This window comes from Oryzias latipes, chromosome 11, assembly GCF_053564925.1.
Source record: "Oryzias latipes strain Hd-rR chromosome 11, Olatipes_Hd-rR_3.1".
Lineage (NCBI taxonomy): Eukaryota > Metazoa > Chordata > Actinopteri > Beloniformes > Adrianichthyidae > Oryzias > Oryzias latipes.
In genome coordinates, this window is record NC_136247.1 from 3,573,061 (window position 1) to 3,597,556 (window position 24,496).

At 42.1% G+C, this 24,496-nt stretch overlaps 1 protein-coding gene across 8 annotated transcripts in view; it reads left to right on the forward strand.

Annotated features, from left to right (window-relative positions):
• The first annotated feature begins 7,821 nt into the window (after window positions 1-7,821).
• The window catches only part of fhod3a (formin homology 2 domain containing 3a), a 68,836-nt gene continuing 52,161 nt past the window's right edge, over window positions 7,822-24,496 (forward strand). For all 8 annotated transcript variants that reach the window (XM_023960230.2, XM_023960231.2, XM_023960232.2 and 5 more), the window contains exons 1-3: window positions 7,822-8,281; window positions 17,071-17,180; window positions 21,909-21,976. In XM_023960230.2, coding sequence (XP_023815998.1) covers window positions 8,117-8,281; window positions 17,071-17,180; window positions 21,909-21,976 — 343 coding nt within the window. In that variant the 5' untranslated portion in view covers window positions 7,822-8,116. The remainder of the gene's footprint in view (window positions 8,282-17,070; window positions 17,181-21,908; window positions 21,977-24,496) is intronic.

Here is a 24,496-nt window from a genome sequence, read left to right on the forward strand (position 1 = left end):
TTTATTTCTAAAATCCTAGAAAGAGTTGTAGTTAAGCAGCTTTACTGCCACCTACAGGACAATAGCCACTTTGAAGACTTTCAGTCGGGGTTTAGACCTCACCACAGTACGGAAACTGCACTAGTTAGAGTCTCTAATGACTTGTTATTGGCCTCAGAAAAGGGACTACTTTCTATTCTGGTCCTGTTGGACCTCAGTGCAGCCTTTGACACTATCGACCACGGTATTTTACTCCATAGATTAGAGCAGGACATAGGGATCAGAGGATCTGCTCTCCAGTGGTTTAAATCCTATCTGTCTGATAGGTATCAGTTCGTTAATGTAAATGGCCATTCCCCTCAGTGCACTCGAGTCAACTATGGAGTCCCACAGGGCTCAGTCTTGGGACCGATCCTGTTTACGCTTTATATGTTACCCCTAGGAAACATAATCAGGAAACACAGCATTAATTTTCATTGTTATGCCGACGATACGCAGTTGTATTTATCCATGAAGCCTGACCAGAATGACCAGATAGAGAAACTGAACGCCTGCATCAGTGACATCAAGACCTGGATGACAATTAATTACCTCCTCTTGAACCCAGAAAAAACTGAGGTCATTATACTTGGTCCTAAAAACCTCAGAGATGCTCTGTCTGCTCAGATAGTCTCCCTGGATGGTATAAGTATAGCCCCCAATTCCACAGTTAGAAACCTTGGGGTTTTATTTGACCAGGATTTATCATTTAAGGCTCACATATCTCAGGCATGTAGAACTGCCTTTTTTCACCTGCGGAATATTGCTAAGATCAGAAATATACTTTCTAAGAGTGATGCTGAAAAACTCATCCATGCATTTGTTACGTCGAGGCTGGATTACTGTAACTCCTTGTTAGCAGCGTGTCCTAAGAGTTCCTTAAGAAGTCTCCAGCTTGTTCAGAACGCAGCTGCTAGATTGTTAGCTGGAACCAGCAGAAGAGATCACATCACTCCTGTGTTAGTTTCACTTCACTGGATCCCAGTTGATTCTAGAATTAAGTTCAAGATCCTCCTGTTAACCTATAAGGCCTTACATGGAATGGCCCCGTCCTATATTAAGGACCTCATAGTCCCTTACCAACCAATCAGAACACTTCGCTCGCAAAATGCAGGACTGCTTGTGGTTCCTAGAATTAGTAAAAGTACGGTTGGAGGTAGAGCGTTTAGCCACCAAGCCCCTGTCTTATGGAATAAACTCCCAGCTCATATAAGAGAGGCCGACTCAGTTTCTACATTCAAAGCTAGACTGAAAACATTCCTCTTTGGACAGGCTTATTGTCAGACTAGTTAGTATTCAGAGATTATTTAACTTAATGTTAATTTGTTTAAATTAAACTTAATAATAACTATTTCTTTTAAAAGGCTGCTAGAAGTTGAAGCTGGGGTAACTATGGTGCTCTGGGGTTCTGTCCTCTTTCCTTTTTTACTTCTACCCTTCCTCTCCTCTATTCTTGATCATAATTTATCATTTAGTTCTCCATGCCTCTGTTTGGTGCAGTGCGATTCATGTATTGTCCCTCTTTTCCTCTCCCCTCCTGGGGAGTGGGAGTGCTTCCAGACTCCAGTTGACTCATCCGTGCTCCAGTTCCTGACCGTTTACCTCGCCTTTGCTCCTGCTCCTACACCTGGCTGTGGATCCTGCCTCTGGCTCATCTCTGGCTCGTCTCTGCTCTGTACCTGACCGTTTACCTCGTCTCTGCTCCTGCTCCTACACCTGGCTGTGGTTCCTGTCTCCGGCTCGACTCGCGCCTTTGACTGTCCCGATAACCACGGCTGGATGAAGCTCGTCTGCTGGACTTTTATATATGTAGTTGTAGATTTAGATAAGTTAATTCTTCTCTAAGATTTCTGGTAAATCGCCTGTCCGTTCTGGGGGAGGATCCCTCCTTCATGTGGGCACCCCTGAGGTTTCTTCGTTTTTTCCGGAATCCGGTTTTTTTGGGAGTTTTTCCTTACCGCGAAGGGGGGTCTAAGGGCAGGGATGCCAGTATAGCTTAGTCAGTTTGTTAGTTCATTTTAGTATTTTTCTATTGAACTCTTTGTATTCGTGATCCTTTTGATTTCATGTTTTACTTCGAAGCCCATAGAGACGACTGTTGTTGTGATTTTGGGCTGTACAAATAAAATTGAATTGAATTGAATTGAATTGAATTAGCCCCCCCCAAGGCGCATCGCAGGCTGAACCCACCACCCCTTCACCCTAATATGAGGTTATATGAGGAAGGGGGTAGGTTGGGGATATGAGAAATGAGCACTTTTCTAAATATTAAAGACTTTACCTCAAAGGGACAGATGATAAACCCAGGTTATAAAGGAAGGAAGCGGTCCGTTCTGCTTTCACCACGTTCATTTTTTACAGTCTTTATTTTGGTTTTCAGACAGAACCTCCGCCATTCTCCTCCTGTCTCCAGATCAGGCAGCTGCTGGTGGAACAACAACAAACAGGCTAATAACGTCGTTTATGGTTCATTCATTTGGAGCGCACGAAGCTTGGAGTCAGAGTCACAATGACTCAAGTGTTCTGCCTCCAGGCCATAAAAACACTTGCTGATTCAGAGGAGAATTGATAAATATTTAGACGGGTCGTAAGGATTTACCGAATGCTTTGTCTTATATAACAGGCTCCGCCCACTTCTAGCTTGAGTTAGTCACCAATATCATATCCTTTTTTCATATCATAAATTTTTTTCTCATTAAACTTTACATAATGTTCTGAAGAAAAGTAGAACTTTTGTCATTTTCCTTGATGATTGGGTCTGGTTTCATAAAAGTTCACTTCTTCTCTGATTCACTTCTTAAAGCTCAAAGTAAAGCAGATAAATCCTGATGAGGAAGAGGAACAGAAATAACCTTCTCAGCTCATCACTGATGATGAAGAACAATGATAAACACCAGCTCTTCACAGTTCGCAACAAAAAAACACATTTCAGAACTTATAACTTAGAAACATTTTTATTGAGAACAGAAATGATTTAAAAAAAACTGTTATTAAATGAAATATTTACAAATGTTATCTTCACTTTTTATCTCCTGGACATATCTGTTTCCCTCTGACCTGAACAGAAATGGTACATTTTAAACGTCAGGTTTCTTGTTTCTCCTGTTTTCTTTTGGGTTTTCGGGTTTCTGATTTTTGTTATTTATCAAAGGTTTTTACCACAGGTTCATCTCCAGCGTTTGGATCCTCATCCAACCACAAATCCTCACATCTTCTCCTCTAAAGAACCGTCGCTTTGCATTCATCTGGTTCTGCGTCAGTGTTACAGACACCCAGTGTCAGCTCTACGTTGATGTGTCCTTCACCATTCACTCCTGTTTTACATCAACCTTTTCCTATTTCCTTTTTAGCCTTTTTAGTTTGTGGAAACTTTTTTTTTAAATTCCTAAACCCAAAAAACTTTAAAATGATGTTTAACATTTTTTATAATAAAGAACTGGTTCATTTTTTCTCAGTGGCTTTGATGCAGTTCTTACTGCAGTATTACAGTTTACGCCACTGCTGAAGGCTTTCCTAAAAACAATCAGTGCAAACTGCAAAACATGGCAGCTGACCGACAAGAGATTCACTATCAAAATGGAAAGTCAATCAGACAAAAGCAAGTCAGCAGCTCAAAATGTGTAGTTCATGCTTCTAAAGCAAATCACTTAATCAAAATGGATCATCTTCAAAAGCAAGTATGTATGTCAGTGACAGTGTCAGTGTCATGTCAAGTCCAGCATCTTTGGAAAACCAAGTCCAAAGGTTTGAACATGTTTCTATTGGGACAGATTTCTCGGGAAGTGATTCCCAATGTCATGTCGAATGAAGACAGCCATGGAGGACATTTGGAAAACTACAATTCAGTCCAAATCAAGACACTGAACAAAGACTTTGGCTGCAGTCAAACGGGGAGAATGCATCATTCTTATTCTACCTCTTTAGTTTGTCTTGCAATCCTTTTTGAATGTGCAGGAAAACAAACAAATGTAAACATACCAAAGACTTACAATAATGCAATGTATTACTATTTTCTTTAGTATTACACTACTGTGTCACAAAAATCTGAGCTACAGTAGTAAATTGTGAGTCTACGTGGAAAAGGTTAGCAGGTCATGTCCCAATGGAAAAGTTTGCAAACCCCCCCCCCCGGTAACACGGGCTCCCAACTAAGATGTTATGAACTCCCCCACCACACGGAAAGTGAGTCGCCGGATCTGAAGTACAGGATCCTCCCAGCCGCCCTCGCACCAGGCGCCGGCCGAGGTCATGGCAGGGTCCAGCGTGACCACCACCCTCCTGGTGTGTTCATATGCCAAGGGGGTGCAGTTAACATTGGTGGAGTGGGTCAAAACAGAGGCCTCTGTCCTCCAAAAACGGCATCCCATCATCAATAACTCATCAAAAACCCTTCTGAAAAATTGCGGATGCTTTGAAAAACATTTATTAATGAACTTTAGGATATTGCCCAACATTAATAGTTTTTTCTGTTCATTCTATCATAGACTGTATCATAGTGTACTTTATAACACACATTAGGAGTGTCGCTCTGTCACTTGGTGCCTTAAAACCAGGAGTCCGTGTTTCCTCCTTCATCAGTAAAGTGATAGAGGGCATCTTCTTCCAGAAGAGGCCGGTTTCATCCATCACTCCTTCATCCAGATGATATTTATCCTCCGCGATTATCTTCTTCAGCGTGTCAGGATATTTTGCGGCCGCTCATTTCACCATGCAGGGTCATGAACTTATAGTGATTCAAGGACCGGTGGAAATATCTGTGAAATCCCCTTTAGCAGGAAGCCGACGGGCTGACGTGGTCTTCATCTCCGCTCCCCTCCTCCCCCACAGCACCTAATTGGGACACAAAAGTCTGATATCGACATCTTGAACTGAGTTTCTGAGTCACGTGACAAAGAAATCTGCAAACATGTGAAATGCAAATACGCGGGGAACACAGTTTAATCAGTTTTGACAACTCTGATAATAACAAATTAATAATGATTATTAGCAAGTCCAAAGAGAGCATTGTGCAGAGACTTGTATTTCATCTACTGCTTCGTGTCCAAAAGCCTTTGCTATTTCAAGAGATGAACATGAAACAGCCACATGGTTGCATCCTAATGACTGAAGGTTGTGGAGGTTGCAGTAACGGTTGTGCAAAAATGCACCAAAGCGACTGAGAAAAACTGTAAAAGCTTTGTGTGAACTTAAATAAAGCTGCTGTTTTTAAATCATTAAATTCAGATTTAAACAAATAAAAGTCATCAAAACAAACAAAGCTTTTAATCTGAAGCACATAAAGGTATCTGGAGCCATAAATCTGCCAAATCAACTTTACCTGGCAGCACTGACTCACTCCTGTGGGGGTGAATGTTTGACAGAAAGGCCTGCATAGTGCGATGACACATCAGGGTTTTATAGAGTTTCTTCCTGAGGCTTTACAGCATGAAGGAGATAATCATTCAGTCCATTTCTACATATTATGTTTTTTTACAGCTAAATAAGATTCCCTGCATTTTTATCCCTCCTAAAGGAGATGTTTGAGATGTTCACCATGACAGGAAGTCTGCATGAGGAGCTGCTGGGACTTCCTGTTGTTGGAAAGCATCCTTTCTGATGGTGTCTTTCAAAAAACAAACATTTTCCATAAACCTCATCTTCACCTTTGATCGGACAAATCCTAGTAAAACATGTAAAACCTGATATCAGCACCTGAACATAAATATAGTTAAAATCTATTAAAAAACATTGATTTCTTTACCTTAAGAGCAAAACTGTGTGTAATATCAAAGTTCAAGTTAGAGACGAGTGGAACGGCCTGTCATGTTAAATTTCTGTAACAGAGATGGAAGTTAAATTAAGACAGAAAGATACAAATCATCACAAAATGAAGAAAAAGGCATTTCCTGTGACGGGCTGTTCAAAGGTTGCAGGAATAGCTGCCAACTTGAAGAAATTAGTCAAATACTCAGCAGCTTTGCTGGACTTTGTCTCCTGTCACTTGCTGTAAATTTGCTGTTACACAATCCAGGTCCAGGAGGAACTTCTGACTCCATAAACGATGCCATTAAAATGACACATTTAACCCCAAACATGATGTTCTGAAAAAACATTTGAACTGTGTTCTTTAGTCTTTGACCTTTGCTCCTGTTTTCTCCACTGAAGATGCGTTCCTGTTTAGATAAGACAACAGTCCAGGTTGATGTCAGCGTGTGACAACACGACCCTTTGCTCTTGGAGCTGAGAGCCAAAGCAGATTCTGGATGGAGATGCATCTCAGCGCTTTTTCTGTAGACCAGGAGAAAAGTTCAGGCCTCAAAGTTCACAAGTCTGCTTCTCTAACCACACCGACTGATGATCAGGACATCAGGGATCTCTGGAGAACAAACAGAAAGTGTCTCTCCAGGCCTCAGACTGAAGAATGGAAACTTCAGGGAGAAAGAAACTTTCTGCACTCTGGTAGTTTTTGACAAATGTGCAAAAACTGTTTTTGTGTATCGATGGAAAATAAGGTTTTTTGTCTAAGCTGGTTCAAATTTTTCCTTCTTACATCCAAACTTGTACTTTAAGCAGACAAAAGTGCATGTGCCTTATGACTTCTGTCCACCAGAGAGAGCTGTTGGTAAGGGCCAGAGTTGGGAGAAATCAAGAGTACAGTTTTACAAAAATTACAGATTTTATGCTGGTGTCTGGATTCGGTCAAGAGTTGAATGAACAACTTTCTCCAACTATGAAGCTAAAACTGAGGTTCTAGTCTGTGCTGATGACAGTTGCCTCCCCAGATAGTCCAGTGGTTCAGTCCTCTTGCCTTCTCCATCAAGCCGTCTGTCAGGAACCTCGGGGTGACTCTAGACCCGGTTTTATTCCTTGACTCTCATGTCGGGTCACTTGTTCGCTCTTGTTTTTATCAGATAAAGAAACATGACAGAAGTAATTTGCTGAAAAATCCTCTAAATCAGGGGTGTCAAACTCATTTTCACTGAGGGCCACATCAGCATAGTGCTTACAGTTGCATATAAAACATATGTTTGCTTGTTACTTTAGCATAAATCCTTTTAAACTTTGTACGCTTGTTAAAACCCACATAACTCCATTAATGAAGGATCAAACTGTCCAAGTGTATAAAGAAAAATAACATAAAACTGAGCAAGAAAGAACATGTATTACACGTGTAACATTTTACAAAAAAATGCTGCACACAGCCTTGAATCCAACTGATGGTTTGATGACAACAATTTGTCTGCATACAGATCTGCAAACAATGAATAATTACAACAGCAGCTACACATAAATAATATGTAATCAAATAGAGAAAAAAATTTATTTTAAAAAAAGCTTTTATGCTCTCGGGGGCTACATAAAATGACATGGGGGACCACATTTGGCCCTCGGACTTTGAGTTTGACACCCGATCTAGACTGACGATCAAGCGTCTGCAATGCGCTCAAATAACCACAAGATGTCGCTATTGTTTAATATAGAAAACATTATTTGGATTTGCAGGTAAGATTGCAGAAAACATTTAAATTAAGTTGAAATAAATTTCTCACAAAAGTGTTTAATGAGATAATATATTTTGCTAGCCCATGCTCCCATGCTGTTTTGGTCATTTAAAAAATAAATGTAGGGGAGTTGAAAAGTAAAAGAAATGCAGATTATCTTTTACCATGCGGCTCTTCTGGCCTTGATGTATTTTATTTATGAACATTTTGTAGGACTGTGATTAATATGACTGTCAATGATTTGAAGAGTGGATTAGTGGAGGTCAGAACGGAGCTGGTAGAGCCGGAGACGGAGATCTGAGGGGAGGGGTGGAGATGAGGGGGGTAGAGTCAGGAGGAGGAGGTGGAGGGGGGAGGATTTACTGGGACTCAGACAGACCGCAGACCGGCTGTCCCGAGCCGCGCTGATCCCCCGCTCCACCTGCGCGCCCGGGCTTGACAGGAGAGACCGAACCAGAAGGACGCGGTGAGTCCACAGCGCGCGCAGCGAAGCCTCATCCCGCGCGCACAGACGCGCCATCCAGCCGGAGCTCCCGACGCGCTCGGGACGCACGCTCGGGGCGGCAGGGATCCGCGTCCAGCGCCCTCAGCGCCCCTCCGCTGTGCATGGACGCGCCATGGCCACGCTCGTCTGCAGGGTTCAGTTCTTAGATGACACCGATCCGTTCAACAGCACCAACTTCCCGGAGCCCACGCGCCCGCCGCTCTACACCTTCAGGGAGGACATCCCCCTCATCAACCAGCTCGCGGGCATCCACCGGCTCCTCAAGGCTCCTCACAAGGTAGGACACCCCCCCCCCCCCCTCTAAGGCTCTGGATTCCATAACCATCATCAGGTCCTATTCTGAGACCTGAGCCGTCATCTCCAAGAACCGCAGCCAGAACCTCCTCTGCTGGAGGTCACGTGACCTCTTGCACCCTGAGACCTTTCCCTTCTTTAGCGTAAAAAAGTGAATCTCTGCCCCCGGCCTTGTCTGTAAGTTTATTTGGAGGTGCGGGTGGGGGGTGGGGTGGGGGGGGTTGTTTACCATAGAAACAGGTGGCTGCAAACAAATGAGTGCAACCTGACGCCTCCTTTATTTACATCAGACCCAGAAAAGGTTTCAGCAGAAGCTTCAGGAGAAACCAACTTCATCCAGGGGCGTCTCACCCTGAAGAGGGATTCAGGAGGACATGATCTTCTACATCCGTGTGCAGATGAAAGCACAAGGATTTGCAGAAATAAGGGGGACGTGCTGAAAAAAAATGAATTTTTAAGTGCAGGCCCTCAGCAAAGTGGTTTTTCCAAACCAGCAGATCTTTCTCTGCCCGATCTTTAAAAACCACAAAACAAACGAAAAATGTCCCACTGCACAGAAAAGCTTATGATTACAAGCTGCACGCGGACAGATGGCCGAGCCGGCATTTGTGTTTGCAATTTACTTTCCATTAGGAGGAAGACTGTGCGTAATGGCAACTGGATATCAGGCTGAGATTATAGGGATGAATTGGTTTGGTTGCAGATTTGCCGTCAGAGCATCCACATCCAGACACTGTTGTGTCTCAGGGTTTGGTGTTGGGATCTTATAGGAAAATGTGAGAATGATCATGATCATTCTTTTCACAGTTTTTTTCTTTCTTTGCTTTAAAGCTGTTTTTCCTCTCTGGGAAAAGTTTGCCATGTTATTATGTTATGATGGTGGAGCTCATGTATGGCTGGGCTGCTTGTAAAGTATAGGTCACTTCTCCCAGAATTCCTGTGGCAATGGCACGGATCCCTGCAACACTTTGGGAGCTGTGGTTTTCCTGACCTCTCCCTCCACCTCCTCTTCTGCCCTCCAGACCATGCAGCAGTTCAGACACACACGTCTGTCTCAGGATCTACAGAAAGACATTTCTGCTTCCTGGTTAGTTTGGTTCAGATTCGGGTTCATGGTCTGCTTTGACGGCAGAAAGCTAGCATGGCACAGACAAAAGAGGTAACTGCTTGAGAATGAGGGCCGTGGCTCTCCTGCAAGTGAACCCTGGTGTGATTTACTGTAGGTTCAATGCACTAGACCCAAGACAGGAAGTGGAGCAAAAACAACAAACTGTAAACACTAGAGATGCAACACTGCTCAAAATAAAACCAAACGATACGTCTACGGATCAATACGCAGTTATGAACGACGTTTTATTATTATTCAGTACAATAATGATGATGTGCTTCTCTGTAGGTTGTTTGCTATCGTTAGCTATTTGCTCATTTTTATTAGCCACACCAGCCAGATCCCTAGAATCAGAGCAGCAGAGCTAGTGCTAGCACTGCTGGCTAAAGCTGAAGACAACAGAGACAGTCATGGAGGGCGGAGTCAAGAGCAATAGCTCTGTAGCCGAGAGGCAAGTGTTTGAGAACGTGCTGTCTACTTAGAGATCTGCATTGTGGAGGTACTGTATTTGTATTTTACAAACACATACATACACACAAACACCCACACACAAAAAGTGCGTCGTCTGCAGCTTTGCTACACGTCCAACACGAGCAGCATCTCCAGCTTCACCATCCTGCTGTGACGTAAAAGTGGGATAACCGAGCAGGAAACACTACAAACAGGAGTCTATCACAGAGGCCTTTCAGTTAATACCTCCTAGAAACACAAAAAAGTCCTACACTATAGGGATGTTTAAGTGCTTTCTTTATTATACTCATGTTTAATGAACATTTAATTCAATCTAGTTTTATTTATGTAGCCCAATATTACAACATGGTTGTCTCAATGGGCATCATTAATTGTATAAAAAATGCAATCATTCATATAATACAAACAAAATACTAAACTTAACCTAAACAGACTAAAATAAACTGGGGTTTGTGACCAAATCCTGTCAAATGTTCTGCCTTTCTCCTTCATGGACTCATTTCTCAGATTTTGGGAGTTGAAACCCGCACAATGAACTGGCATTTTGCAAAAATGTGTTCAAATGCATGCAGTGCAGCAGTGACTTGACCTCACCAAGATGGCGGTGCTCTCCTCCCAGGAGGAACCACGTGATGTCTCCTCTAGCGATATAACTCATTGCACACAACAGCATAGTCCGCTAGCTTGATGCTAACGTATAATGGAGTTTCCCATAGGACAACTAATGCTAACGCCATGTCGACCTAAACATACACTGCTGACCAGCTTTATATACTCACAGGCATGAATTTTCCAATCTCTTTTAAGGGATTTTTTTAAAGTAGCCATCTGTGGTCTAGATCAGTGTTTTTCAACCAGTGTGCCGTGGGAGATGGTCAGGTGTGCCGTGGAGAATTACCCATTCACTGATCCAAAAACATTTCCCATCTCCAGGATATCAGCTCTGTGTTCATCCAAACAGGTCCTGATAAAACACTGAGTAGTTAGGAATATGACAGATCATAAAATAATTTTTTCTTTGTGTTTATTTGATTCTATTAAAGACATTTTGAGAAGAATGACGGTACCGCGATTTAGCCGTAGTTTCAGCTGTTTTAGGAAAAGTCCCGCCCCTTTAACTGTCTCCACCAATCATTCTTGGAGGCTTAATCACATGTCATCAGTCTGACCAATCAGAAGTGGTTAAAGTCTTCACTTCCTTGTTCTGATTCTGTTCATAAAGTCTCTCAGTTCTAACAAAAATACCAGCTAAAGCTCGTCTTTAGTGGTGTAGCTTTCCACAGAATCCGGTATCAGACCGTGGAACAAGTGAATAAAACAATGAAGCTCAGAGAAGCGATCTGCGGCAGTTTTCGCACTACATCTCCCATGATGCATTGGGTTAAAGTGACAGCATCTCAGCGTAAAATGAGTCTTCCCTGTTAAACGTCTTGAACCACAACGAACACACATCAAACAGTTTGAAATCTTCTTGATGAAATCAGAGGTCAACAGTTTAGTTCTCCTTCCAGGTTTGTGTTCATTAACAGCCAAACATCCCAGAGTTTGGTCCAAGTCATCTTTCTAACTGAAACACTTTTCTAATAACGTCTGGATTATTTTAGATGTTAGAAGAAGTAATAACAACATTTAAGAAACAGGATTAAGGAGAAGAGGCCAACAGACACAATTAAACTAAATTCAAACGATTTAATTATCTAAAAAGAAATAAAACATTTTTGTTCAAATTTTCAAAGACTTCATCTTTGATTAAGACAAAAGAAAAACTAATAAAACTTCAACATGTTCACTTTTTGAGTAGCTACAATAAACATAAATATAATGTTGGTTTTATACAACATATTGTGATCATATTGTTAAAAAAATTGCAGTTGCCTTTGCACCAACATTGAAATAATATTTTAAAAAAATCAGTATTTAGAAAGAATATATTTGTTGTTTTTGTGAGATTACATAAAATTGTCTTTTAATAAACTTAAGGGAAAAACAACTACCAGGATAAAATTTCATATAATTAGTTGAAAATTATTACTGAAAACTAAAAACTTTTATTACATCTTTTAGAAAAATAGCCACAATTTCCAGCTTTTTATGACACAATTGCCACAAAAATGCATGTGAGATTGTGGAGGGACTGTACATCAAGACAGACTATGAGTTTCTCCTTCTTTCATTTTGGGATGCTGGTGTGTTGTGGGATTTTTGTCAAGGATAAAGTGTGCCTTGGCTCAAAAAAGGTTGAAAAACACTGGACTAAATCACAGAATATCTTGGCCATCAGAACCTAATTATATTTGGTGGAAAAGCTTCTTTTTTTTTAAATAGTCCTCATAACGTAGTGTACTGAGAGACATCAGTCCCTATAAAGCATAAAAACAAACAAACACACACACACACACATTATTAATGTGTAGAAAAATAAATAAACCCATGAAAACCTATATGACTAAAACTGCTAAACAACGATTTTCTTTTCATTTCTGAGGCTGCACCTAAAGTTCATCAAAGATTTCAATGGAACTGTAAAAGGGAAACAATATGTCAGGTCAAGGATTTCCTCTACAATCACATTTAATAGTGCCAGGAACCCCCCTGTCCATCTGCTCTTCAGAGCGCCTGTCATGAGGGTTTTCCTACTGTTGATCACTAGCGGTTGTTTGTGCATGGAAGTAATTACACCCCCTCATTCTCCAAACCTGTTGTCCTTCATTCCTACTTCCATTAAACCATTGTGACCAAATCTAAACCGTCTACATCCATTTAACCAAGAGTTTCAGGAAGAGACGCCCTCAAGGAACACGCTGCTAACAGTTGGTTTTACAGAGAAATTCGGTGTTCAGAACGTATTGTTTGAAGGTTTTTCTGTGTGATCTATGGCTGCGTGTGCAGGAAACTGAAATGAAGGTCAGTGGAGCAGATGGGGAGGTGATGATTTAAAGGAAACGAAGAAAGCTTAAGGGAAAAAAACAGAGTAAGGTGAAAGATTCTTGCAAATGCTAAATAATTTCAGGAGGATGGGGAGGAAATTCTTGTCATTATTTGTTCTGAAAAATTAGGGTTAGTGGGGCAGGGAATGATTAAACCCCCCACTGCCCCCCTCCCCGGTTTGCTCCAGTTGGAGGTTTGCTGGAACATAAATAAAATTTGAATAACAAAGACAGTGACTCTTGGATGACAGCAGGTGGATGTTTCTGACTGTTGCTGCTTTTATGCTGAAAATCCAGTTTGTTGCTCTTTTAAAGGCAATGAAGTGAATTTTTGATTCTGGATTAATTCTAGGAAGGTCGTTTCCTTTATAACAAACAAAAAAAGGTCAAATCTGATGCCCCTTTTTAGGTATTATTACCTAAAGAGGTATTATTAAAATTATTAGGTATTATTAAAACAGAATCATAAAAATGTTCTTTCTCTAAGCAGACCATTAATGACTTCAACCAGCAACTTCCAGGAACAACTAAAAGTATTTTTCCCCCCATAACTTTATCTTTTATGTGTATTCCCTCACTAGACTGCTTGATTTGCATTAGAATTTGTCTCCTCACTTAGTCCACTTCCTTTGACAGGTGTAAAACTCACCTGAACCCTGTCTGGGGCCAAACCCGTGAACCTGTTAAAAGCTTCCAACAGCACTGCAACAGACCAGTGACCTGTTCAGGGTTAACCCAACAGTATCTGGGTTAGGCTCTGGGACCCCGAAAGGGGTTAAGTGGGTTTAAAAGATGGAGTATTTCCAGCAAATTCTGAAGCAGAGAAACACAACGTTGTCATTACAATATCAGGCGGCCACAGGGCGGTGGCAGCCAGATCACTGGCCGGCAACAGTTCTGACTCAACGATGTTTTAATGTCTCTGGACGGCGGCTATCCATATCAAGTGCCACTGACCGCCAGCCACCTGGTAGCCCAGTGGTATATAAAAAGTGGCAAACATCATAATCTTTAGACAACATTTTCTGACAATCGGACGGTGGCAGTGGGATGGCAACACGGGGTAAGGGGGGTGGCTGGAGGGTGACAGTCTTCAGACTGTCAATCAGCTGAATATCATGGTAAATGGTGTATACTTATATAGCACCTTTCTTCCTACAAGGACAAAGCGCTTTCCAGTCACGGACCCATTCCCCCAGTCACCCAGTCACACACACATTCACTCACTGGTGGCGGTTCTGCTGCCAAACACAGGCGCCCGCCGACCACCAGAGGCAAGGTGGGGTTCAGTGTCTTGCCCAAGGACACTGCGACTCATGGGCGTGCAAGGCGGGAATCGAACCTGCAACCTTACGATCATTGGTCGACTGCTCTACCGCTGCACCACAGCCGCCCTAATATCAGAGGATTTTGGAGATCTTGGGGACCCTCCTATCAGTCAATTATCGCACTGCTGCTTTCCTGCCACCCACCTGATGCTGTTGTGGAATCGGGTAAGCTCCAAATGTGCCTGGGCACCCGATGTCAACAAATCGACCTGCCGGATTCGCTGAAAAAACTTGCATTTAGGTGGTGGCGTTGTGGCATTTTGGGATATGCGACCTAAGTTTAACCCTAGTTCTATCTTAGATGACCCCCCCCCCCCCTTCCATTGGCGTGTTCTCCCTACCATGACAAAGGTGGATAAAGGTGGAAAGATTTCATGTAATCCACGGACACCAGTGAAGATCACAAATCATTGAAGAAAAAAGGTTCAGAGCACTGTCTAGTGGGTCTAGATGACCCAACTCCTAATGTTAAAGTGCCTAGGATAGCACAAGGGTTACACAGCCACAATAGAGGAGTGAAAAAGCCACATGTGCAGACCCCTGAGCTTGGTGGGTCAACCCAACAAGTTAATCTCTTTCTGTAATGTGACTGAAAATAAATCTGACAGAGGAGTTACGTTTTTGTTCCAACAGGTTGCAGCTAAAGAAGAAAAAAAAACTTAGATTAGGATTCAGAGTCCTTTAAAGGTGAAAAATTAAATAAATAACTACACTGATGAGTAGAAAAGAACTATTTAGTCGTTAAATGTTTCCTAAACCAAACATTTTGATGTTTACTTTTGATGCTGACTAAATCCACTGCTGTACTTTGGAATAAAATATTGTTTTGCCATTGCTGTGCCCCACTGGACGCTCAGCCTCCTCGGACACTCCCTCTCTTTGGCCTCAGGGTGCATTCTGCCTCAGAGCAGGGTAAATATAGCCGGGTTATATTTGTGTCATGAGTCGTCCTGACGGGCCGTCTCGCTGCTTCCAGCGAAAAGGGAGAGACAGCAGCAGCAGGCGTGTGATCTGCGGTTTGTGCGGCACCGAAAGTGACATCAAGCCTCTTGAACGGAGGATCAGGAGGACATTTGGCAGCGCAGCAAAGGCTGAGCTTTGTTATTCCCTATTATATCACTAAGCTGTTAAATGCCAGTCTGTGAATCAGGGATGTTATTCCCTCAGAACGTGTGACCCTGAAAACGTCTGTGTCAGTCTGTGCAGATTTATGACGGGCAGCTGGCCTGAACCTCAACAGGGTTTCTCATTACGCAGCACACAGGGACCCGACCCCGCGAACTAACAAACAGGTGTAATGTTCATAATGTCGGTGAAACTAGGAAGCAACAAATGAAAGCAACAATGAAACGTTTCTTTAAAAAAAAGTAGGCATTTTAATGGGCTAATGCGTTTTTATGTATTATATTTTTGCATTTCAGTCTTAAGATCTTGTCTGAATTTTACAAACATCATTGGTTTATTCCTTCCTAATTATTGTTTCATGTTCAGCTGATTCATTAAAGTCCCACTCTGATCATCTTTTGATTTATTTTCAAAGCGTTCCCATTGGTCTTTTAATCATGATGAGGCCATTTTAGCCAAAAATCCAAGAACATAGTTTCTGGATAGCAGGAGAAATTCACCTCTGAATTGTGGGCGGAGGGGAGGGGCTTCCCCACCCTCTCCCTGTAGTTGAGAGCTCTCTGTTTACATTCCCTCCCTGTAGCTTACAGCCGCTCACATCCCCAACCTAACATTACCACTTCAAACAAAAATGGTGATCGCTATTGGAGCTCTCAAGCCGTCCAGTTCTGATCCAGATTCCAGCTCAGAGCAGGAAAACAAAGACGTTCATGGATCCATGTGCCTGCAGGTGGATGATCAGAATGGAGCGGAGCAAGGAGACTGTAGCCCCATCAAGTGTATTTTCTACGTCACAAATAGGATCTGTTTCAAACTGTATTTTTTCATCTGCTCCTGATTAATAACAATTTCAATAAAGAAATACTGAGAAATGCAGTTTTAACCATAAATTCTTTCCATTATGAAAAAAATGCTCCAAGAACAAGTTAAGAACACCTGAGACACTATTTTCATGGGAGTGGGTCTTTAAGGTTTCATTCCCTCAGCTGCTCTGTAATGCTTAAAGCAGATCCAGACTGCAGACGCTTTTTTCTGTATCTGTCCTCACATGTTTAAAGTCATAAACTAGATTAATGTTGCAGACAGTAATCCCTTTGAAACTGTAACAAGTATCTGAATACTCGGATATTTATGATCTGTTCCTGAAAATTTAAGTACAAATATTTGTGACGTCTAAAATTGCTGATTCGAGACCTTTATAAATACAGTTTTCTGTAAGAAACTTCAAACGTTGTGGTTATTGCTCCAAAACTGCAAAATAATGTTGGATTTTCAGCATATAAACCAAACAAACTGTTTGAACTAATGTCACCAGAATAAAAAAAATGTCTGTCTGTAAAACTGTAGATTATTTTTGTACATATAGAAAAGAGAAGTTCACTTAACTAAAATAAGTCCTGGTAAAAAACTCGTTTTTTTAAACATAGTCCACAATTTGAACCAAAAATATAATGAATGTTTACTGCAGAATATTAGGAAAGTGTGTTGATCAAAAATGTGACGTCATGTGAGGAGAAGCTCATAGTGTCTATAAAGCGTTCATCTAAAGTTGTGGAGATTTTTTGTTTTTTCCACTAAAGATAAAAAGTCAGTTTATGAAACATGTTCTTCAGAAACCCTGTTGTCAGTTTAGATGAAAGGACTGTGAGGGTTTTCTGTTTGCTCCTCTTTGATTTTGATTTATTTATTATTCATTTCTCTCTTTCTGAATCGGATTGCAGCCTAAGTAATGATCCACAGTCGCCTGAAAGAGTGTGAATAAAAAAAGAATCCCTGTCTTGATGTGTGGCCTCCTCTTCCTTCTCTTCCACAGCTCGATGACTGCACACTTCAGCTCTCCCACAATGGGACCTATCTGGATCTGGAGTCCTCCCTGGCCGAGCAAAGGGACGAGCTGGAGGGCTTTCAGCCCGACGACACTGGGTGAGGCTGGCTCACATGCTCCCCTTTAACCCCCCATTAAGAAGGGGAGGTCCTGCGCCCTGCTCACACACACATTTTCAGAGTTTCTTCATTCAAATGAGAATCCTAAACTGCTGGACTTGAATTTCTTGGACGCAGAAGTTCGTGGAAAGAATGAGGAGTTGTGGAAAGCAGGTCAGATGTGTCCTTCTTTCCACTGCAAGGATTCTTCTGTCAAACTACTTTAATAAAAAAATATTTATTTATCATTTTTATTATTCCATCAAAGACAGTTGGGTTTAAAATGTTAATTTGAATCTTGACTTTAGTGTTTTGAGAGGAAAGTGGATGAAAAAGGGGTTTTGGTTTGGTTCTGTGAGGAGGATTTTCTGGAACTCCGAGGACTCCTGCTCCTCACCGCGGAGCAGCCGGTCTAAATGGGTTTAGGGCGAGCTGTATCTGATCCTTGCTTTAACACTTTAACGTTATAAATAGATCCACTGCTAAGCATCAGCCTCACGCTGGATCACAGGCGGCCTGCTGCTGCGTTTCAGACACTTTCTAACAATCAAAGCTCCATTTGTGATGTTTTGAAGGGACAAAAAAAAATGCTTCTGTTGTGTGTTAGGATTGTCAGGGTGCTGGATTCACACGTAAATCCCAGAGTTTAAAGCAAAGGGTGAACTTGATATAGAACTGACCTGATAAGAGCTGTCATCATTTTGTTTCTCCTTTAGTTCATGGTTTTGGTCACGTTCACATTTATACCAGTTCCTTCCAAAAGCCCAGTCTCCTGCATGTTGGTTCCTTGATCCACTGGTTCTTGACAGACTGATGGTACTGAACAGGATTTCTGAACGAAGGAACATTCCTAGATGGACACCCACTGACCTCTGATGAAACTGCAGATATGTCTAATCTCTCTTGCTTTAAAAAAAAAAGAATCTGTTAATAATAATGGTGTATTTCAAACAATTTTCTAAACTTCCATCCATCTATTTTTTAAGAAATTATATTCCTTTAGGGGTCACAGAGCTGCCAGAGTAACACAATCACTCTCACACATACTAACATTCTCACCTTGGGACACTTTAGATCAGGAGTGCCCAACGCCAGACATGGAGGGTCCAACGTGTTTTCCATTTATCCTGCCATTGAAGCTCCTTATTGGCTAAACACACCTGATCCAGGTAATCTGCAGCAGATAAGGCAGGGTGTCTGGAAAGCTAGCAGGAGGCCCTCGAGACAAGGAGTTGGGCTGCCCTGATTTAGAAGAACCAATGAACCTATGAAGCATGTTTTTGGACCGTGGGAGGAAGCTAGATTCACAAGACAAAATCCAGGCATGCACGGATTAAAACCATAGCCATCTCACTGTAAGGCGACAGCACCAACCACTACGCCATCGTGTTGCCCTCATTGAAAGCAGAAAGCCATATTCCTTTTACCCTCGTTTGTATTCAAATGTAGGCTCTTATTGTGGCGCTAGACGTCTCACTTGATGGTCAAACAAACCAAAACAATAGATCTGCACAAAAAATTGCAAATTTATCGTTATTGTGATATCAAGTTGTAATTGATCCTTTATTTATCCCACAATAAAAGAAAATTCTCTCCACATTTTGGCCTATCCCCTGGGGGGGAGCGGTGAGCTGCACGCTAGCCGCACTCGGGGGGGCAACAGCTGGCTGGGGAGAGCGGGGATTGATCTGCCGACCCTTCGGTTATTGGACGACCTGCTCCACCGCCTGAGCTAAACTGCCGCCCGAAAATGGGGGCTGAAAATATGAATAATGCAAAAGTCAGTGAAAATTGAAACAAATGGTTACCTTAAATGTGCTTAAACAATCTTATGGCAGCTTGAAGCATTTAACGAATCATATAAATCCATTTATGGATTTGGCCAATTGGATGGACTCCTTCACATCATTGACCAATCAGATGGATGCCTTTACATCCATTACCTATCAGATGTACTTCTTTTATGTTACATATTTGCCTCCTATGGAGACGAGGGTCATTTGTATCACAAGTCATATTGTCATTGCAATATTGATCACTAATATAGTTTAGCCCTAATGCACACCTTTCAGTTAAAATCTGGTGTATTTTAGCGGGGTGTTTGGACAGGTTACTGGTGTACCCACTCTTAGATCTATGTTTTTTTTTTTACATCTAAGACAGCAGCGCTTTCTGCATCTACTCTGGAAAAGTACAGACACACTTTGGACCTTTTTGCTCGCAGTTGTGGTGCCATCTGCATGTGTTTGGGGTCACTTGCCAGCAGAGTGATACCTGTGTTTCAGTGAGAGTGTGTGGGTAGCCCCTCCCTTTCACACTGGATTGGAGCAGCAAAGGAAAGCAGTGAGGAGAGGGAGGAGAAATAAAGCCTCTTCTTTTAAAATGTCAGCGCTGTTGCCATGCTGCTGCACCGGCACATTGAAGCAAAACTGATAATGTTAAAACTTAAATTAATGAAGTGATACCGGTACATTACGGTTCTCTTGGCTCTCATGGTCTCATGGCTCTCATGGCTCTCATGATTCTCAAAGTATGACTTTTGCGGCTCTTACACCTCTCATAGCTATCATAGTCTCATGACTCTCATGACTTTCGTAGCTCTCATTGTTGTCATGATTCTCATTTTTCTCATGGTTCTCAAGGTACTCATGACTGTCATGGTTCTCATGGTTCTCATTGCTCTCACGGCTCTCACGGTTCTCACAGTCTCATGACTCTCATGGCTTTCGTAGCTCTCATGGTTCTCATGTCTCTCACAGTTTTCAAGGTACCCATGACTTTAATGACTCTCATGGTTCTCATGGCTTTCATGGTTCTCATTGAAGGCTGGGTAGCTCGGTTGGTAGGGTAAAAGGATTGACACGCGGTAAACCAGGGTTCAATTCCTGGGGGGGGGGGGGGGTTGAACAAGCAAGCAATTGAATTGGTGAGCAGTTAACACCACCCAGTAAGGGGCCCTTGGGCAAGCCCCTTAACGCTACTGCCTACCAGCATGAATGTGCATGAACGATCCCGGTGATGGTCAGAGGAACCGTGGATGTGAACTGGCAGCCACGCCTCTACCATCACCAAGTATGAATGAAGAGTGAATGAATAATTGACACACTGTAAGCGCTTTGAGCGTCTGGAAAAGCACAGATAAATCCAATCCATTATTATTATGGTTCTCATTACTCTCATGAATTTCATGGCTCTCACAGCTCCCATGGTTCTCATAGCTCTCATAGTCTCATGACTCTCATTGTTTATGTGGTTCTTATGGGATTGTGGCTCTTGTGGTTTCATGACCCCCTCTGCACTCTTGGCTCTCATGGTTTTCAAGGTACTTATGACCTTCATCGCTCTCATTCTTCTCTTGACTTTCATGGCTCTCATTGTTTTTGTGGTTTTTATGGCTCTCATGACTCTCATGGCTCTCGTGATTCTCATGATTCTCATGATTCTCATGGCTCTCATGATTCTCATGGCTCTCATGATTATCATGGCTCTCATGATTCTCATGATTCTCATGGCTCTCATGATTCTCATGGCTCTCATGATTCTCATGGCTCTCATGATTCTCATGGCTCTCGTGATTCTCATGATTCTCATGATTCTCATGGCTCTCATGGATCTCACTGCTCTCACGGTTCTCATGGCTCATAGTCTCATGACTCTAATGGCTTTCGTAGCTCTCATGGTTGTCATGGCTCTTATGTCTCTCATGGTTCTCAAGGTACCCATGACTTTCATGGCTCTCATTGTTCTCGTGGTTCCTCGTGGCTCTTCTGGCTCTAATGGTTCTCATGGGTTTTGTGGCCATCTCTCTTGATCTCATTAATCTCACAGACCGAGGACAGTATTTGAGCTGCCCTCGGCCTGTGGAACTGCAGTAAGGGGGTACTTACTGTAGTCCTCATGTTTTAATCAGTTTGTCCTTATTTATGTTAAACGATGGAAAACCACAGAAACTTTTTTTATTTTGCTCGTGATTTTATGAAGTGATTTACTGTGTATCATCAGTTTGGTCTCCTACAGAAACCAAGTCTGACTGTCATTAACGTCTTTGTCACACATTTAGAGACAAAAAATCTTTGTTGTTTGTCATCTTCCTGACAGATTGTGTTTATGTTTTATCTGTTTCTCAGCAGAAAATGAGAAATAAGAAATGCTTCTTTGTTTGGGTCTAAGTGTTCCTCTCTGTACGGGTTTCTTTCTGAGTGTGTTACAGATAAAGTCACCAGGAGAACACAAAGACTAAAGGATGAATGCGGGTTCTCTGTATAGTCGTAACACTAAACCCCCATGTCTGTGTTTCTCACTGTTCTCTACCTTAACATCTGTGTGTGTGTGTGTGGTCCTGAATTTGTGTGTAGATGTGCATATGTTAGTGGCTGTGCTTCTGTGTATGTGTCTGTGCATGTGTGTGTCCCTGTTTGTGTGACGTGGGAATACCTGCGACTGTGTGTTTCTGTGTGTGTGTGCCTTTCTGTACTGTGTGTGTTGTTGCCTCATTGCATCAGTGTGTATTCATCTTTGTATGTACAGTGTGTGTGCTCTTAGAAGTCTTGTGTGTAAATGTGTGTTGATTCTATGGCCTGACCTTTACCCTACATCATTGTTGTTACCAGAGTTTATCTGCATTTTCTGGATCAACAGACATGAATTATTTTACAGTTTTATTACCCTTATTGTTTCTTGTCTTGCTGGTTGTTGGTTGATTGTGTTTATTTTTTGCGTCCTGCTCAGGTCCAGGGGGAGGAAGCACAGTGTCATTCTACGGACTCAGCTGACGGTGCGCGTGCACGCCTGCATCGGTGAGTATGGCGCCCTCAGACAGACACGCAACACCTTTGTATCTCTCAGACATCAGCAGCTGTTAGTGTGTCTTTTGATTTTTTTGATTTGAAATGGTTTATTTCAAGCAATTAAGTAGAAATAATACACAACAGCAATATAAACATCAGTTATACATTCATACAGTAACTAATCAAACTTAGGATAATTAGACTTCACTCAGAGCTGCGACCTCCCACTCCCACACAGATTTAACCGAGGCGTCAAACTTCTCTGTATATAAAGATGCTCCCTTATCTCTCAGTAAGCGGTTGTGTGACTGTGATAATGAACTGCAAAAGAAAAGACAGTGAAGATCATCAACACCTCTGCTTCCATCCTGATAAGTCTGTGGCATTTAGGAAAATCTCACAAAAATCTGAAATGTTGTCATTTTAAAAACTTTTTAAAGTCATTCTTCAGCTTTTCTTTGTTCTTTTCCTAGTTTCATTTGAACAGTAAAGAGCCTTTTAAGCATGAGACAACCCAACAATAAACTTCCAGATTGAAGCACGGCTGAGAACCGAATACTATTTAAACCAATTAAAACCCTGTTATCATGATGGGGGGGTGCAGTGGAAGGGCCGTCCACCTCTGATCCGAAGATTGCAGGTTTGATTCCCGCCTTGGCAGCCCATGTGTCAAAGTGTCCTTGGGCAAGACCCTGAACTTCACACTGCCTCTGGTGGAAGGTTGGCGCCAGTGTTCAGCAGCGGAGTGTGAATATGTGTGTGCGGGGGTGAATGGGCCCGTGACAGTAAAGCGCCTTGGGCTTTCGAGGAAGGTAGAAAAGCGCTATACAAGTATACGCCATTTACCATTTACCACTCATCTTTATTCTATACCATATTGAAGCTAAAGAAGGAATTTTTGCACATTAAAATGGTTTTCCACAAATGGATTTAGCTTAGCATCTTTCAGCTGTAATTCTGCGTTAACACCAAATGCAACGTATGCAACAAACACACATCCGCTGAATCAGTGTGACATCTGTCAAAATTTCTTGTCCAAAAGACTGTTCGTAAACCTGACACCCCTGAGGTGAATTCCTGTGTGGGAGGAGCTACAGCTGGTCTTTATTTTAACGCCTCATTGTTACATTATGGAAGGCACGGATGAGGTGGAGAGATCAGGTTAATTTATTCTAAAAAGTTCCACAAAAGCATCGGTTACCGTGTCTTCATGTCTGAGTTCATGAGATTGTTCAGAGACTCTCAGAATGGTGAGCTTCATCATCTACTGCAGGAGCTGCGTCTGAACGACGGACGCTTTCAGCAGTACTTCTGTCTCTCTGTGACCCAGTTTGATGAATTGCTGTCCCGCATTAGTCCAAGGAAGGAAAAAATACAAAGAAGAATACAACTTTTTATTATTGTCTCCATGCAAATAAGAAAATATCATAAGGTTCAGAAGAAGAACGATCAGATTCTCCTCCATGTTTCCTGATTGGTTGATGGGATACTAATATTCATGTTCAGATATGTGAACTCTGGAAACATTGTAGCAGAATTTTGGCGGCTCCGCGTTGGTGTGGCGTCTGAAAAGCAGTGCTGTTTGGAGAATGCACCGCAGGTCTGATGCGCAGATGGCATTCAGTGTAAATGCAGGATGAAAGTTTGACCAAAATTCCACATCTGAACTATCTTTGCTAACAAGCAGTCATTGGTTGTGTCCAAATTCCTCTATAGTGCACCTTACAGTACATTTGGCCTGTTGTCAGGGTGTCTGAATCTACAATTCCAAAATTCAGTTCCCTAGAAATTTACCAGCAGTCTCTGCAAAATAGTCTGAATATAGACCACAATGCATTGCGTTTGAACAATTTATCATCTGAAAAAATTGTATTTCAGTTTATGTTTTCTAAATCATATACATTTTCATCATCAGAACCCAGTGGATTCATGATTAGTGGTTGGTTTTTACTTCAGGAAGTGGATAACGTCACATTTGCCGTAAAAAAAAAAAAAGTAGTGATCATGGTGTCCGAGTCGCTATTACATGCAGGGTACTAGATAGTCCCTCGCTAGATTGTTTTTTATGGACGGGAGGGAATTCCGACACAAACACAGATTTCTTAATTTACAGAAAATACAAAATAAAAGCAGTTGTTCTGATCTGCCTGTGAACGCTGAAGGAATTATTCAATCAGCCAATCTCTGAAAGATCTGAGGAACCACCTCAGAGGAACGATGGTAAAGTTCCAGCTGAACTTAGATCAGGAGGATAAATCGTTCAGGAAACTCTCCGATCGGGTTTAAATTGAAGTCTTTTAAAGAAACAGAGACATTTTGTGTCCTAAGTTGACTTCCTTTGGACGCTGCGTCTGTGTCCTTGTCTCCAGCAAAAGGATCTTACTTGTCCTTCCTGGGTGGGAGTTTCTCATTGAGGTCCCTCCATGACTCGTCTGCATGGTCGACATTCTTCATGCCAATGATAGCTCAGCTAATTCTGGATCCCACAGGGAAGGCCTGTGATTGGCTGAAAATGTGACGAGGTGGAAG